The sequence below is a fragment of the Staurois parvus genome, unplaced genomic scaffold (assembly GCF_062004578.1).
Source record: "Staurois parvus isolate SC_StPar_1 unplaced genomic scaffold, SC_StPar_1.0 ptg000006l, whole genome shotgun sequence".
NCBI lineage: Eukaryota > Metazoa > Chordata > Amphibia > Anura > Ranidae > Staurois > Staurois parvus.
The window spans coordinates 11,238,901-11,254,769 of NW_028317802.1; the positions used below are offsets into that span (position 1 = coordinate 11,238,901).

At 35.4% G+C, this 15,869-nt stretch overlaps 1 protein-coding gene across 18 annotated transcripts in view; it reads right to left on the reverse strand.

Moving 5' to 3' along the window:
• Positions 1 to 15,869, reverse strand: part of LOC149474338 (protocadherin alpha-C2-like) — a 371,807-nt gene that overhangs the window by 206,460 nt on the left and 149,478 nt on the right. Inside the window, exon 1 of one of the 18 annotated variants that reach the window (XM_089659573.1) lies at positions 5,531 to 8,005. The exons of the other annotated variants lie outside the window; for them this stretch is intronic. Coding sequence (XP_089515699.1) covers positions 5,531 to 7,894 — 2,364 coding nt within the window. The 5' untranslated portion in view covers positions 7,895 to 8,005. Of the gene's footprint in view, positions 1 to 5,530; positions 8,006 to 15,869 lie in introns of those variants that run through there. 18 annotated transcript variants of the gene reach the window in all.

The following is a 15,869-nucleotide window of genomic DNA, read 5'->3' on the forward strand; positions in this document are numbered from 1 at the left end:
CATTGTTGGCGACAATGTGGAGAAACAGGTTCCCTATTACATATGATGTGGTCATTTAAATCATTAAGATCTTTCTGGAATGGAGTTTTCAATATCATTTCTCAAATAACTGACAAAGTAGTACATCCTGACCCTATCACAGCACTCTTACATAGTGGCTTAGAAAACTCTCTGACCTCGCGTAACATAATTATTCACCTGCTATATGCTGCCAAAAATAACATTACTAAATTACGGAAATCTACTACCTCACTATCTCTAGCTATGACGATTCATGACCTAAATTTTCAATGTGAAATGGAAAAGAGATTCGCCTTGAATAACCTCTCCTATGCCAAATTCTCCCAAACTTGGTCTAAATGGTCTCGTAATCCAAAATGCACAGTTAATGTATGATAGCCCACCCAATTTGGAGTATGTGTTTTGTTCTTGACTGATATACTGTTTACCTTCTTACCTTCTTGTTCCCCCTACCCTCCCCCTTTCCTTTACTCAGGTTCCTCAGCCTATAGAAATTTAAATTGAAACTATGTATAATGCCTAGCAATTCATGTGTTTTATCTGTGATTCTGATGACATTATAAAGCATCAATTGGAACATGTATGATTCTGAACCTGCTTACCCCCTCCCCTTTCTTGTTCCCCCACCTGCAACAGTTCCTGTTTAAAATTAATAAAGATCATTTGAATATAAATTTCCAACAGCACACCTGGAACTCCAAACAGATAGATGTTTTTGCCATGTGGCATTTCTCAAAACAGTTTTAACAATCAAAAGTGCTTGTCATTGTAAGAAGAGGCACAGTGAGTGAATAGAGTAGACTCCATAACAGGTGTTGATATCTGACATATCATTATTCATTGGTACAAGAGTCACTGATGCATTTTTCTATTTTGTTCTGTTTTTTATTTTTTTTGTTCTGAAATACTTTTTACTTGGCAAATAGTTTTCATTAAACATTTTCATCCAATTTTATCTTTTTTTATGAAAAAACTGTTCCATTCACCTCATTGATCTCAAGACAGCCATGTGGTTATGCAATGTGTAAAACATTGCTTTGGTGGAATTTTCCATTGTTTTAATAAACTATCCAGTAGTAAATTCTTCCCTGTCAAACACTGTACATAAGCATTTGTCACAACACATACTAGATGTAGCAGTCCAACATAACAGTTGTAAATTCATTCTGTTGTTTTAATTCTTGCACTAGCCTAGTATAGAAAATTGGAGGACATGTTGCCTGATATTCTAACTCTCTTAAACTAAACTTAAACTAAAAACTACTACCTAACTTATTATGCAATTGCAAAGAAATGTAGATTTAATGTATTTAGAAAACATTTCAACTTTAGGTTAGATGAATTCATAGTTCTAAATTAAATTGATATATATCAAACAGCTTGATAGTAAAAGCTGGCTTCAAGATTTAAAACTACCCCTACACGATCATGAAATTTTTTATGCAAATATCTGTGAGTTAAATTTCCTCAGCTGTAAATAAGTAAATAATATAACATAATTTAAAAATAAAATACATAAGGCATAAAACAAAGGTATGATAAATGATTTGGTTTTTAACATCACAGTCATCCAATTAAAAACCTTTGAACAATTTTTTTTTGCCTTGCCAGTAATCTGGCATTCTTTCCTGCTCCATATTAAAAACAAAGGTTATGCATACACACATCAGAAAGTCTCAAAGATATCAGTTGCAGGACGAACTTTCAAAAGCTTGTGATGCATAAACTCTGGTTCACACTGATATGGTGCAGGAAATGCAGTGAATGATGCGTGTTTCTTGCACCGCGTCGCAATCGCACTGTTCTGTGATCTGCTGCGGGTGTCAGTTAAACGTTGATGACACCCCAAAAGCAGGTCATAGCCTCCCTAGCAGTCTGATTATGTCAGTATTTCTGTGCTCAAAGCGGTACATTTTTTTGCATGGGAATATGTAGGTTTTTTTTGTAGGCCTGTAATTTTTAGGAATAACTCACTGAAATCTGCCCGAACAAGAGTCTAGTAAACATCCCGGGTATGTTACAATTTGAAACACGAAATCATAAATTATAATTTAATAAATGATCATAAAAATAATAATATAATAATAAATTTAATTCAATAATATAATCGAACCAAAAACACTGAAATTTGAAACAGAGCGCCAAGTGCTCACATCACTGAGGAAAGTTGCAAAATCGTTTTCAGTGTCTGATGACGAATTTCCCCACAAATCATTATCACTTAATTCTGCAAGTGGTTCTAATTTACTATCACTGTTCTCTAGCTGGTCTAAAACCGCTTTTGACCTAAAGGGACGCTTTTTGGACGCCATGGACATTTCTCAGTTTCAAGGCAGAAAGAACAGTACAAATGAAGGCAGGGCACAGGACAAAGCACTAGGGATAAAATGTATGTGAAATGGCTTGATACAGTAATGTTTTACTATGTGATTTTAGTGTATTTAGTGAATGTCACTTTTTGACATTTTTAAATTTCCTGCCAGTTCCGTTTCCGTACGTCCTGACGTCGCAGGGAATGGAACCCGGAAGACAGATGCCAGCATCGGCCGGAGGACATAGCCGGGGACGTTTCAGGGGGGACATCATGGGAGCGAAGGACAAGGTAAGTGCAGAAGGGATCCCGGAGCAATGCTGCAGGGCATTCCCGAGTGTGGCTTGGGGTTACCGTTTGTGGTGCTGAAACTTTACCCCGTGCTACACTAGGGAATACCTCCAGGGAGGTTAAATGCAGTGTGTTTGCCTGAACCAGATTGCATGGCTATAGACAGCCATGTGATCTGATTCCAGTGTGGTTAAAAAAAAGGTGCCTGCATCTTTTCAATGTGAATGCAGTGCAATCTGAGCCATCAAAAATGAGTGCGCTCAAATTGCACCACACAGAATCGCATGACATTTGCACAAGAATGCAGTGTGATTCCTGTGTGATTCACATGCAGTTCCCAGTTTGAACCATAGGCTAAATACTGCATATAATATCTTGTCTGGACGGCTGCTTACAGACATAATTGTACAACATGATGCATGCATACAATTATAAGACATAATATGCACAGTTTTCTTGCAAGAAATAAAAGCATTTAAACTACTCAGTTGTACTGCATTACAGTAAGTAGGGGTTGTATTGCTATTGTAAATCTTTTGTTTTATTTACCAATGTTGTACCATGTTTTTTTCTTATTTATTTCCATAGTACATTAATTATCTTGTCTGAAAATGTAGCTACATTGTTGACCAAAAATACCTAAATAATTATTAACTGAAGTTAAATATAGGGGAAATCTGCCGCCTAGTAGACAAGAAAGTAGACAAAGTTGTAAAAATAAGCAACACCCAAGGCACAAAATTAGAGTAATGATAGTAAAACTGTTAAAATTGCTGTCACAATATGGTCTTTTTTCTGTTTTTCCTTTAGATGTTAAAATTAAACGCACACATGATGAGTAAATATGTAAATATTAATTTAAACGTAAAATATATAGACACAGCACCAATAAATTATATATAAAGCTGCAAACCTAACAAAAGAAAAGGTAAGTGACAACAAATTTATAAAAGAATGCGCTAAATACCAGATCACATGAAAATGCAGATAAATACATAAATAAAATAAAAAATATATTTATAAATGTCCGTAATTCATATATAAGTCCAAACACCAATATAAGTGATTAAAAAATCTCTTAAACAAGAAAAAACACCATGTAGCAAAATCAACCACAGAATGAAATGGGTAAACTCAACAGAGCTATTTGCTGATCAAATTATAAATCAGCAAAAATAGCAATTGCTCTGAGAGCGATGATCTGTTGGAGTATTCAGGAGCAATAGACTGCAATCAGCCAAATCAGCACACATGGAACAGCCTTAACTGCAAGTGGTCATCATGCCTTCATAACTTTGGAAATTCTCGGGGAATCAAAGAAGAGTATCATGGTGCAGTATATTAAAACAAAGATAATTTTTATTGTAGCCTTAAATATGCACTCACAAGAAAGGTGTGCAACTGACACCAGCAATATCAGCAATATCAGTCTCAAAAAGCTAAATCAGGGACGAGCCTCGCTCACCGCGATCACAGCCGACAGTCTCGAGGAGCGCCCTGACGTCCCATCCACTAAGCCCCGCCCTACGCGTTTCATCATCCGATATCTTCAAGGGGCGGCGTGATTTCATGTGATTTGGTATTTAGCGTAAATATTAATTTGCAACAAATTTGGAAGCGTGTAATAGCCTGCTGAAAATCCTAATTTATATCTATCCACTCACAGTATACTGTGCATCTTGAATAAGCCAAACACTACTATTACAGTGATTTCCATGCATTCTAATATATTGGATACATTTACAAAGATTTTATTTCCTCATTGTATCTACTGCTCTTGATAAGGATTTAAATAAAAACAGGCAGACAAGTCCATCCTTCCTTTTTTCTGATTATAGAACTACACATTTTTTCAACTAAAAATTCAACTAAAAACTGGTGTTTGAGGTTTGTATGGATGCTAGTGGGTTACTTCATATACCAAGTTTTACAACTTTGAAAGAGATGGTCAGCAGCCACTATGCACCTGACAACCGTATCCTTTTGCCAATATATGACACTCTTGCTGTCTATGTTTTAATTCTTTTTTTTTTTTTTAAATAATGGATAACACAGATGAGAGACACTAACTGTGAGCAACAAGCGTAGCTATACAATGAGAGTGGATTAAAAAAACTGAAGTTGGTAAGTGTAACCACTAATATTTGCCTGGCCTGTAAGCACTTTTAGGTTCAAAGTATTATTATGTCAAATGGATAGTACAGTTCCACCTGGGTCTTTACTATGTTACCTGTCTACTAGGATAAGCGGAAAATAAATTTATTGGGGATCCCTTAACAGACTTACATATATTGTGTCCATGGCAATTCGATTTACCTTTTCAATTTTTACACCCAGTAGAATACAGCACTGCGCAAACTACATAAATCCTGCATATTATAAAAAGTAACATACAGGCACATTCTTGATAGCGTATGGTTTCTACTAATATACCACTTATGCTTGCAAACATCTTTTAGGCATTATATATAACTCATAAATAAAGGTAGAGGTATACTGTGTATTGTGTGGCAAATTCAGGTTCTAACTTCAGCTTGTTCAATTAAGCATTGACAATAAAACTTAGAAGCTGATCGGTTACTTGGCACAGCTTCACCACTATACCTATACAACTGTACTTTTACAAATTTTAAAAGATGGTCTGCTTCTTTGGTCCTAAGTCATTGTCTAAGTTATAGTATTATCCAAATGAACTTTATATTGCATTTCTCATTTATTTTTAAATAATACCTGAATGGTTCAATTGTTTTTATTTTAATCTTCAATTCTAATACTTCTTGTTGTAGTACTTTTCATTTTCGTCATTTCAGATTGTGCTTCCATCTTTATGAAATGAAGAAACGTTCCCAAAATAATAAATGTATTCATTCTTCCATGGTATACATTGTACATCTATGTTTTTCTTACCTTATATGAAGAATTTATAATGGCCCCTTGTGGGTTTGAAGGTTCTTCATTGCTTGGAGTTTGAAGGTTATTTGGAGTAAAGACAATTAAGTCATTCTTGGCTTGAACTGAGTTTGAACTTTGAATCCTATATTGAGTGTGTTGAGAATACATCCAGCTTCCTCCAGTGTTGGAACAGACTTTGTAACTGTCTTTCAAATCATTGACCTCATCTCTGTATTTTTGCCATCTTAAAACAGTGAAAGCAATTAAGGTTATGAGAAATATACTTGAAATTATACAGATAGCTATTACTAAATAAATATTTGTATCAGAGAATTCATCATTGCTGTTTTTGGATTCATCATTTTCAAACTTAAATTCTTCTCCTGGGTCCACAAAGCAGATGATAATTTGAGTAACAGATGTCATGATTGGTTCCCCATTGTCTTGAGCCACAACTAATAATCTATATTCTTCATGATCAGAGTCAATTAATGGACGTTTTAAATTAATTTCTCCGGTATGGTAAGAAATGGCAAAAGGTGTTTTCCCTATAGGATCCTTAAAATTATAAGATATTAATGCGTTGTATCCAGAATCAAGATCCACAGCTTTCACTTTTCCTACTAGATATCCAGGTTTGGCTGACTTAGGAGTTTTAACTGTGATTGCAGAATAAAGTGGGGTGAATGTTGGTGCATTGTCATTAATATCTTCAATGAATATATTTATAGTGAGATTTGAGCTAAGCGATGATAAACCAGCATCTGTGGCTTTTATGTGACACTGGAAGTAGATGACTTGTTCATGGTCAAAAGACACTAAAGCAAAGACTTTTCCGTTCTCTGGATTTATGGAGATGTAGGAAGAGATGGGAATCCCATGAATGGTATTATCACCAATGGAATATGTAATGAAAGAATTCTGTCCAATATCTGGGTCAGAGGCTGATGCTGTGTAGACATGAGAACCTGGTGGGTTATTTTCCTTGATAACAATTGTATCAACTGGCTGCTGAAAATGGGGTGCATTGTCGTTCACATCGCTTAAATTAATTTTAAGAGTTTGTGAAACTGACAGAGGTGGAAGTCCTTCATCTTTTGCAATGATTAAAACTTCATAATAAGATTGCTTTTCACGATCTAATTGTTCACTCACAGTCAAGGAAAAATCCCCCATAAATGCAGGATTTATTTTGAAAGGTGTATGTTTTAATAAGTAACAGCTGACCTTCCCATTTGATCCTGAATCTTTATCATGTACACTGATTATTGCAACTGTTGTCCCTTGTGGTGAATCCTCTGGCACAGGAACTGATAATGATGTCACTATCATCTCAGGGGGATTGTCATTGATATCAACAACAGTTACTAAAACTTTGCAATGTCCAACCATCGGATGTTCTCCATTGTCAGTAGCATCAATCTGAATTTCATAAATACTTGTTGTTTCATAGTCAACATTTCCTTTTACTGTGATTTCCCCTGTGTGTTTATCAAGGCTAAAAATATTTCTTACATCTTCTTTGACCATTTTGCTAAATTCATAAAATATTTCTGAATTTTTTCCTACATCCAAGTCTGTGGCATTCAACTTGATCACAAAAGTTCCTTTAAGAGCATTTTCAGTCACACTGCATTGGTAAAATGGTTGAGTAAAAGATGGAGCATTATCATTAACATCTTCTACTGTAATCACAATTTGAGTTGTACCACTTAATCTTGGCTTGCCTCCATCAAAAGCTGTTAATGTCAAGTTGTGAACTGACTGCTTTTCCCTGTCCAGAGATTTTTTTAGCACAAGTTCTAATGATCTGATTTGGTTCATGTATTTCTGAAAATCTAACATGAAATATTCACTGGCACTGAGCTCATAATTGGTGATAGAATTTGTTCCTAAATCTGGATCCACAGCTCCCTCTACTGGAAAACGAGATCCAGAAGGTCTGAGTTCTGAAATCACTAGATGATTCACAGAGGAAAAGAAAGATGGACTATTGTCATTTATATCTTCTATTTCTACATCTACACGATACATCTGCACAGGCTTGTCTATAATAACCTGCAAAGGAATAGTACAGAATGGTGTATTTTGACAGAGCAGTTCTCTGTCTATTGCCTCCTTAACAAACATGATTCCATTCTGCAAATTCACCTGGAAATACTCCTTCTCATCTCTAGAGACAACACGCAACATTCTAAAGTTAATCTCACCTAAATCCAGTCCAAGGTCCTGAGCAATTCTTCCAACAAAGGTGCCATGTTTGGATTCCTCTGTGATGATATAATGCAGCTGACAGAAGACTACATCCCAAGACATTTGTAGCAACAGAAAATTTACCAGATTGTTCCATGGTTGATAATCCTGTTTTAGGCTGAACATTTCTAATTCTATATGATAATAAAGTTGATAATTGGTTTGTTAGATATTGCATTCAAAATCCAGAAAGATCCTCGACACGGAGTAGAAAATTGATCATGGACGACATCCTTACGCTAAGAAGCTCTGCCATCCACAATGAATATTTTCCTTTTACACCTTCCCATAAGTAGGTTTGGAGTGTCATCTAGTGTCTGATTTTTATATTGCAACTAATACAACTTTTTATGTAAGTAAAACTATCTAAACAAATTGTTTTCTTATTTAATTTTATTTATTTTTAACAGATATCTGGTGAGTTGTACCTTGATAAAGGCATAACTATTATTTATATAGACCTTAAGCTACAATATGTTTTAAATGTATTAGTGCTGTAAGATATGCTTATGATTATTTTTTTTGTACTTACTGTTTTTGATTGACTATATAAATTATATTAATTCTAATTAAAAATATAAATAGTCCAGCAAAAAAAAAAAACATATTATAGCTTTACTGTAAATCTAACTCATGGTTATTTAGAACAACAAATAGGAACCTAAGCTGGGCTGAATGTGCTGCTTTTGTATCCAACAACATCAATTTCCTGGTAATGAGCCCTAATGAAAACGTGACTTAATGGGTTTGATATGGGTGAATGTGGTGAAGCTCTGCTGACTTACATCATCATGTATTAATAATAACCATGTTATAAAATGTTTTTGCATGTGATTGGGTCTTCTTTTTCAAAGTGAAATTTCACTACATTCAGTAAGCTCTGGGGGAAAAAAATCCCTTGAAAAGTGTAGCTTCACTTGCAAAATGGACCGCCTATTTGCCTTCAGTAAATAAATCCCAGTATGCCAATTTGTGTATCACCAAAGCTTACTCATTTTTCAAGTAATTCTAGATGTTAATAATAAAAATATTTCTTCCTGGGTTTCAGCTTGGCTTGAAAATTTGAACACAAATGTTAGACTTAGGCAGTGATATGTAATAAAGTGATCAATATTTTAGATATTAAGTGACCTAAAACAGCTCAACAACTACTCACACAACTTTAGACTAGCAATCAAAGTAAACAGTGCCTTTCATCTCACATTGCATATATACTGCTATTAGGCTGTAGTCACAGAAGTGCCTAGGCACCCTCACATACCTAGAAGTGCACAGTTATTTTTTAGTAATATTTTCCAGAAAAAGTTAATTTTTCAGGTTACTGCATAGGCACACTTGTCCAGATATTGCCTAGGAAATCTTCACCTTTTTGATTCCATGGCCACCTGTGTAGAGGTGGCCATCTTGGTAGAGGCATGGGTCGGCTTCCTCATGTTAGAGCCTCCAGCAAGGAGAACATTTATAAGCACAGTAGCATCATTACGAAATCTTAGGTCAAATCTCCTTAAAACTAGCAGTCAAAGGAAGCAGTGCCTTACATCTCACATTGCAGATATACTGCTATTAGGCTGTAGTCACAGAAGAGCGTAGGCACCCTCACATACCTAGAAGTGCACAGTTATTTTTTAGTGATATTTTCCAGAAAAAAGTAGATTTTTCAGGTTACTGCACACTTAACATGTCCAGATATTGCCTAGAAAATCTTCACCTTTTTGATTCCAGGGCCACCTTAGCTACATAAGTACATACCAATCATAAATTGGCTTCACCATCTCATTGTAACTAATGGCAGAAATAAGCTCAAGGAACCCTGCAGTTCTAGATTCAATCTGGACCAGGGTGAATTGTACAGTACTAGATATCTGTAAATAAACACAATTTAAAACAAATTGTAGAAAATACATTTAAGTATAAAAAGGTTAGCTGATGTGCTTCGGATTTAAATTTATGCTACTTCTGCGACTATGCAGTGATTAAAGGGATGTCCTATTGGCAGGAGACCTTAGTAAGACGCAGAACTCAATCATGGGTCTATACACCTCCAAACTGGCCAGAGATCACCTTAAGATGATTGCTTATGATCTGATGCAAAAGATTTAAACAGCATTGTAGTGATAATAAGAATTTCCAATCATCAGAAACAGTTTTTACCACACACAAATAATTTCCAAAGTGTCTGTATAATTGGGCTCCAAACAGTACCTTTTCTATAGAGAAAACCAAACAAATGGCTCCACACAACAGAGCAATGCAGATACAAATTTGCAGATGCCCCCTGAAAGTATTTACTTCTTAAATACGGTAAATGAAAGTCTAAAATGTTTAAGCTGCAACAATTGTAGAAGAAAAATGTGGCTTTTATGATCATACAAATATTTACCGTAAGTTGATATATAAAAGAGATACACAGAAATGTAGTAGGGAGTTTGAAAGATTTGTTGGTAATTTTTTTTATAATGTTTAGTTACAATTTAAACATTTTTTACAGTATTAAAACATTCCCAGTGTTAGCTAGTTATTAATTATTTTGACTTTCAAAAAAACATTCCAAGACCTAGTGAATGAAATCACATGATCATAAGACAGTGTTTGAGCATGTCATATGGCTCCAATGAAAATAAAATGTTTTGCTCAACTAAGAACAATCAGTGCAAACAACAGCCTAACTATTTTCACCAATACATTTCAGAACTGAGAGAAGGACACAGACAAGGATGGCAGTTAGCAGCAGACTAAATTCCATGCCTAGTTTTGGCGACCACTTAATTTTCCGTTAGTATACAAAATTTAAATGAGTCAAAGTCAAAGGCAAAATCGCTCAAAACTTTACCTATAGAACCATAAAAAAGAGTTTTGATTTCTGTTCCTATTTGATGGATATCTTGGGGTCAATTTGCTAAAGACTAAGCTTAGTGAATGTGATGATATCCACTTTTGTAAAGTGTACCCAACGATGTGCAAGGAAAAAAAAAAAACCTAATTTTGTTTTCACATGACTAAAAGATAGAAGAGTGAACAGCCTGTTTGCCTTTAATAAATCAGCCCAATAATCTCATATCTTTACTTTTCCCATCCAATGAAGACCAACAAAGTAAAAAAAAACAAATGCTAGAAACTATGCAGATAGTTACAACCAAATATTGTTGTCAGAAAAGGCATTGTTACTCTAATTTCTTCCACAATTAAGATTATGACTTGTGTTTCTGTTGTTATTATTGGTCCCTCATAGCCTTGAGCCATTACCCTTAACCTACACTAATTTTTATCATATTCTGTAATTGACTGTTTTAAACTGATTTCAAGTTTAGTGAGAAATAGAAAAAGGTGTCTATGCTGATTTTGATGTTTTAGTTACAATATCAGTATACATTTCTTTGAAGTGGGAGAATTATCATTAATAGCTTCAACAAAAATATCAAGAGACAAATTAGAGTTTAGGGGAGTATTCCAGTATCTGTTACTTTTATACGACACTGGAAAAAACGAACTTGTTCACAATAGAATGATCTTAATGCAAACACTTTACCATTTTCAGGATTGATTGAGATGAAAGAATATATGTATTTTCTATTAATGGTGCTTTTATTTCTTAAATATGTAATCAATGCATTCTGAACAACTTATGAATCAGAGTCTTAATCTGTGCAGGTATGAGAATCAGCAGGACTGTTTTCTCTAATAAAGATTGCATCAAGGGGTTGTTAAAACTTTGAGCTATTGTCATTTATATCACCAATTTTAAGAGCATTTGCAATTGATAGTGGTGGTCATCACCCATCTCTTGCTACAGCTACATCTTCATATTGGGATCTGGTTTCACATTTAAGTTGGCTATTTACTGTCTAAGACCCCCCCCCCAATGCAAGGTCTTCTGAAGGATAGTGATTCGTTGATGTGGCAGTTAACTTACCCATTCAAATCTCAATGCATTTCATAAACACTAATGAATGGAACTGTTTTTCCTTCTGGAGTGTTTTAAGGAAAATCACTGTCAGTTTAGGGATATTGTCATTGACATCTGTGGTAGTAACAAAAGTTTTATAGAGTCAAACCAGAACACTGAGAGATCACTATTTACAACAGCTTCTATCTGTATTTCATACATAAGAGGGCATTCAAAATCTACATCTCTATTACCTTTAATGTATCCTCTATATTTGTCCACAGTAAAAAAAAATGTTTACATCTCCGTTTCTAAACTTGTAGATTGCTAACATTTTAGGTTGTGAAATAAGTGGGATTTGTATAATGTAAACGTAAAATTATAAACACATATTTGTTGTGCTTTTGTTGAGAGATTTGTGCTGCCTTTGATTTGACTGATTTTGTGTTTCCTTCTTTGGAATCTTTACTATCTACTTTTATTATGCCTTTTTGTCATTTTCTGTCACTTCTTAAATAGCACTTTTTATTCTTCCTTTTAGTTGTTTAATTATGGAAAGTAGTTCAGTGCTAACAGGTTTACTATAGCTGGCTTTTACAGTCATATTTGAGTTTGGTCATATTTGAGATAGTAAAATAAGTGGAATTTGTATAAATTAATTTTACACACAGGAATTTGAAACAAAAGGAATCTTTATACCTGTAAGTAACATTTTACTCTTCCTGTAAGTATTATAATTATTGTAACTAGGATAACACAGGTCTGCAAAAAATTTTTTTTCAAGAGCTGTTTTGGTTATTCCATATAATATTTATGTTTTTTGGTGCGCTGAATCCGAAAGTGACCTCCATGTTCATAGGACATCACATTTCCTGACAATTTAGGTAACTATGTTAAATAAGGCAATACCTCAAAATAAATGGAAATAGACTTATAAAATTAAAGTTTTATTACAATTTTTTCATGAAAATCCTTTTTTGAACTGAAATGAGCTCACCTACACACACTAAACTGGATTCTTCTTCCCTGTGAGGCTCCTCTTGGTGCATTTACGCTTGTGAGTAGCATCTGGAATGTCTCTCTGAAGCATCCAACAGTAGTCTGCCATCATTGTAATGCTCCATTTTCCCTGGTATCTCCTTTCCATCTCTTTAATGTCTTGGTGGAATCGTTCACCTTTTCCTCACTCACAGCTCCCAAATTTTCAGGAAAGTAGTCAAGGTGGGACTGGAGGAAATGCGCTTTCAAACTCATCAGGCAACCTAAAGCTTGAAATGCTTTCAGTATTCGTCCGACGATCTTTTTGTAGTGAGGATCTTTGTTATTGTCTAAAAATTTCTGTACAACTTCTTTAAATGCAATACACCATTCTTTTTGAGGATCCGTCATGGTATTGACAAACTCTTGATCAACTATAAGCCTTCTAATGTCTGGTCCAACGAACACACCTTCCTTCAATTTTGCCTCCGACAGGCCTGGAAACTTGGTGACCAAGTATTTGAAGTATTCTCCATCTCTTGGAAGTGATTTTACGAATTGCTTCATCGATCCAAATTTTATGTGGAGAGGTGGTAGTAGAACTTTATGGGAAGGTACCAAAGTTTCTCGGAGGACATTTTTTTCACCAACAGTTAGCACCCTCAGCTGCCAACTCTTCTTGGTCCAGGGATTTTGTCGGTCTCGACTGTCCCATAGACACAGAAAATAAGGGTATTTGGTATCCCACCCACTAGATTCTTCAGGAAAGATTAACCCCTTCTACCATTAGAAGCACAGACATAGGGCTGAGCCTTACACATACAGCATGCTGCTGAGTATCCCAGTAGTCAGACATGTCACTCAGAGCAGCACTTGCATTCACCCCCTTTGCAGGGGGGGAGGGGCAGAGATTGTTTACCTGCAAATAACAACAAAGGGCCAGAAGAGAACTAGGGAAATGAGGAAATAGAATTTTTTCCCCTAAAACTTTCTTAGCTTATGTATATATTGCTGAGCATCAGATTTACAGTGCTATATTTTTTTTACATAACTCGGACAACCCCTTTAAGGTTTTTTTGGCATTTTATATCTTAAATGCACTTATGTGAATTAATTAATAGTAATTTGGACTTTAAATTTGGTTAAAAACCCATAATATAAAAAAATACCAAAAATTAAAAAAATTTGATAAATTTGAAGACAATTTTGCATTTTGTGGCAAATCACGTCTAGGAGTTTTTTCAATATTTTATTTGTTTTCAGCACACCAAAATACATGGAAATTAGATGAAAATAATCAAACAGCTTTTTAGTCACAGACCTGTGTAATGAGTGCTCGAAAGGTTGAAGGTTTTGCTCAGAGCAAAGTGTGCCACATGTTTACAGTAATGGCGCAACAGCTCCAAGATTAATACTCCTGTGGCAGATTTAAACAGGCTGTCCTTCTGGAAGTTCACATTAGAGATATGGAAGTGCAAATTGCAACACTGAGGAAACTTTACAATCTTGAAAGGATTCTTCTGCTCACTGATTAGGCAGTTAGTAGGGTTGAGGTGGTGGGTGGAGGGGAAAGTCAGGATGATTAGGTAGGAATCTGGGTTATTGTAGTAAAGGGAGTGGTAAGGGCTCACAGAAAAGGAAGGTCAGTCCTGTGTTCTAGTACCCCAAACATTTTGCCAAGTTGGGTGAAGATGTGTGGGTGGCAAATTCATGGTAGCCCTAAATTTCACTGATACCCCTAACAGCTAGGAGAGAAGCCCATATAGTGGGGGTTAAAGTAATGAAAAAGCATTTAACACAATTTCACACACTGCTAATATGTAAGTTAGGGTCTATAGGATTAGATAATTTAGTCTGTAAATGGATAGAAAACTGGCTTAAAGGCCGTATTCAAAGAGTAGTGATTAATGATTTATACTCTGAATAGACACTAAAATTATTAGTGGTATAGGTTCTGTGTTGGAACCCTTACAAAAAAAGTACAATTTCTGTGTTTGCAGATGATGCTCAAAGTATGTAGTATGTAGTATCAAAGTATTTAGTATTCATATAATTAAGTAGTTCAATAAAGTCATTGCATGCATTATACATCCTGGGGGAGTACAACCAGCGGAGTCAATAATTGAGAAAATTGAGAAGGATCTAGGTGTCCTGGTAGAGCATGCACTTAATAACAGCATGCAATTCCATCTGGAGTTTCTAACACAAGCAAAATTATTTCTATTATTAAAAGAGCTAAAAACTCTGGAGAGAGAGAGAGCACATTAGTAAAACCTCATCTGGAGTATGCAGCTCAGTTTTGGGCACCAGTTCACAAAAAGGATGTTGTGGAACTGAGTAAAAAAGGGCAAAAAAATTATAATATTTGTTAACCTCCCTAGCGGTCTGATTATGCCCATATTTCTGTGCTCAAAGCGGTACATTTTTTTGCATGGAAATATGTATTTTTTTTATTGTAGGCCTGTCATTTTTAGGAATAACTCACTGAAATCTGTCCGAACAACAGTCTAGTAAACATCCCGGGTATGTTACAATTTGAAACACGAAATTATAAATTATAATTTAATAAATAATCATAAAAAATTATAATATAATAAAAATAAATTTAATTCAATAATATAATCAAACCAAACACATCGAAATTTGAAATAGAGCGCCAAGTTCGCACATCACTAAGCAAAGTCGCAAAATCGTTTTCAGTGTCTGATGACGAATTTCCCCACAAATCATTATCACTCAATTCTGCAAGTGGTTCTAATTTACTATCGCTGTTCTCTAGCTGGTCTAAAACCGCTTTTGACCTAAAGAGACACTTTTTGGACGCCATGGATGTTTCTCAGTTTCCAGGCAGAAAGAGCAGTAAAAAAGGACAAAGCACTCAGGACACAATGTATGTGAAATGCTTTGATACAGTAATGTTTTACTATGTGATTTTGGTGTATTTAGTGAATGTCACTTTTTGTCATTTTCAAATTTCCCGCCGTTCCGTCCCCCGTACGTCCCGACGCTCGCAGGGAACGGAACCCAGATGACAGATGCCTGCATCCGCCGGAGGAGATTACAGGGGACACTGCAGGAGGGACATCGCGGGAGCGCAGGACAAGGTAAGTGAAGAACAGATCCCGGAGCAGCGCCACATGGTAAGCCTGAGTGTAGCTCGGGGTTACCGCTTGTGGTACTGAAACTTTACCCCGAGCTACACTCGGGAATACCGCCAGGGAGGCTACAGTCACAAAAAAC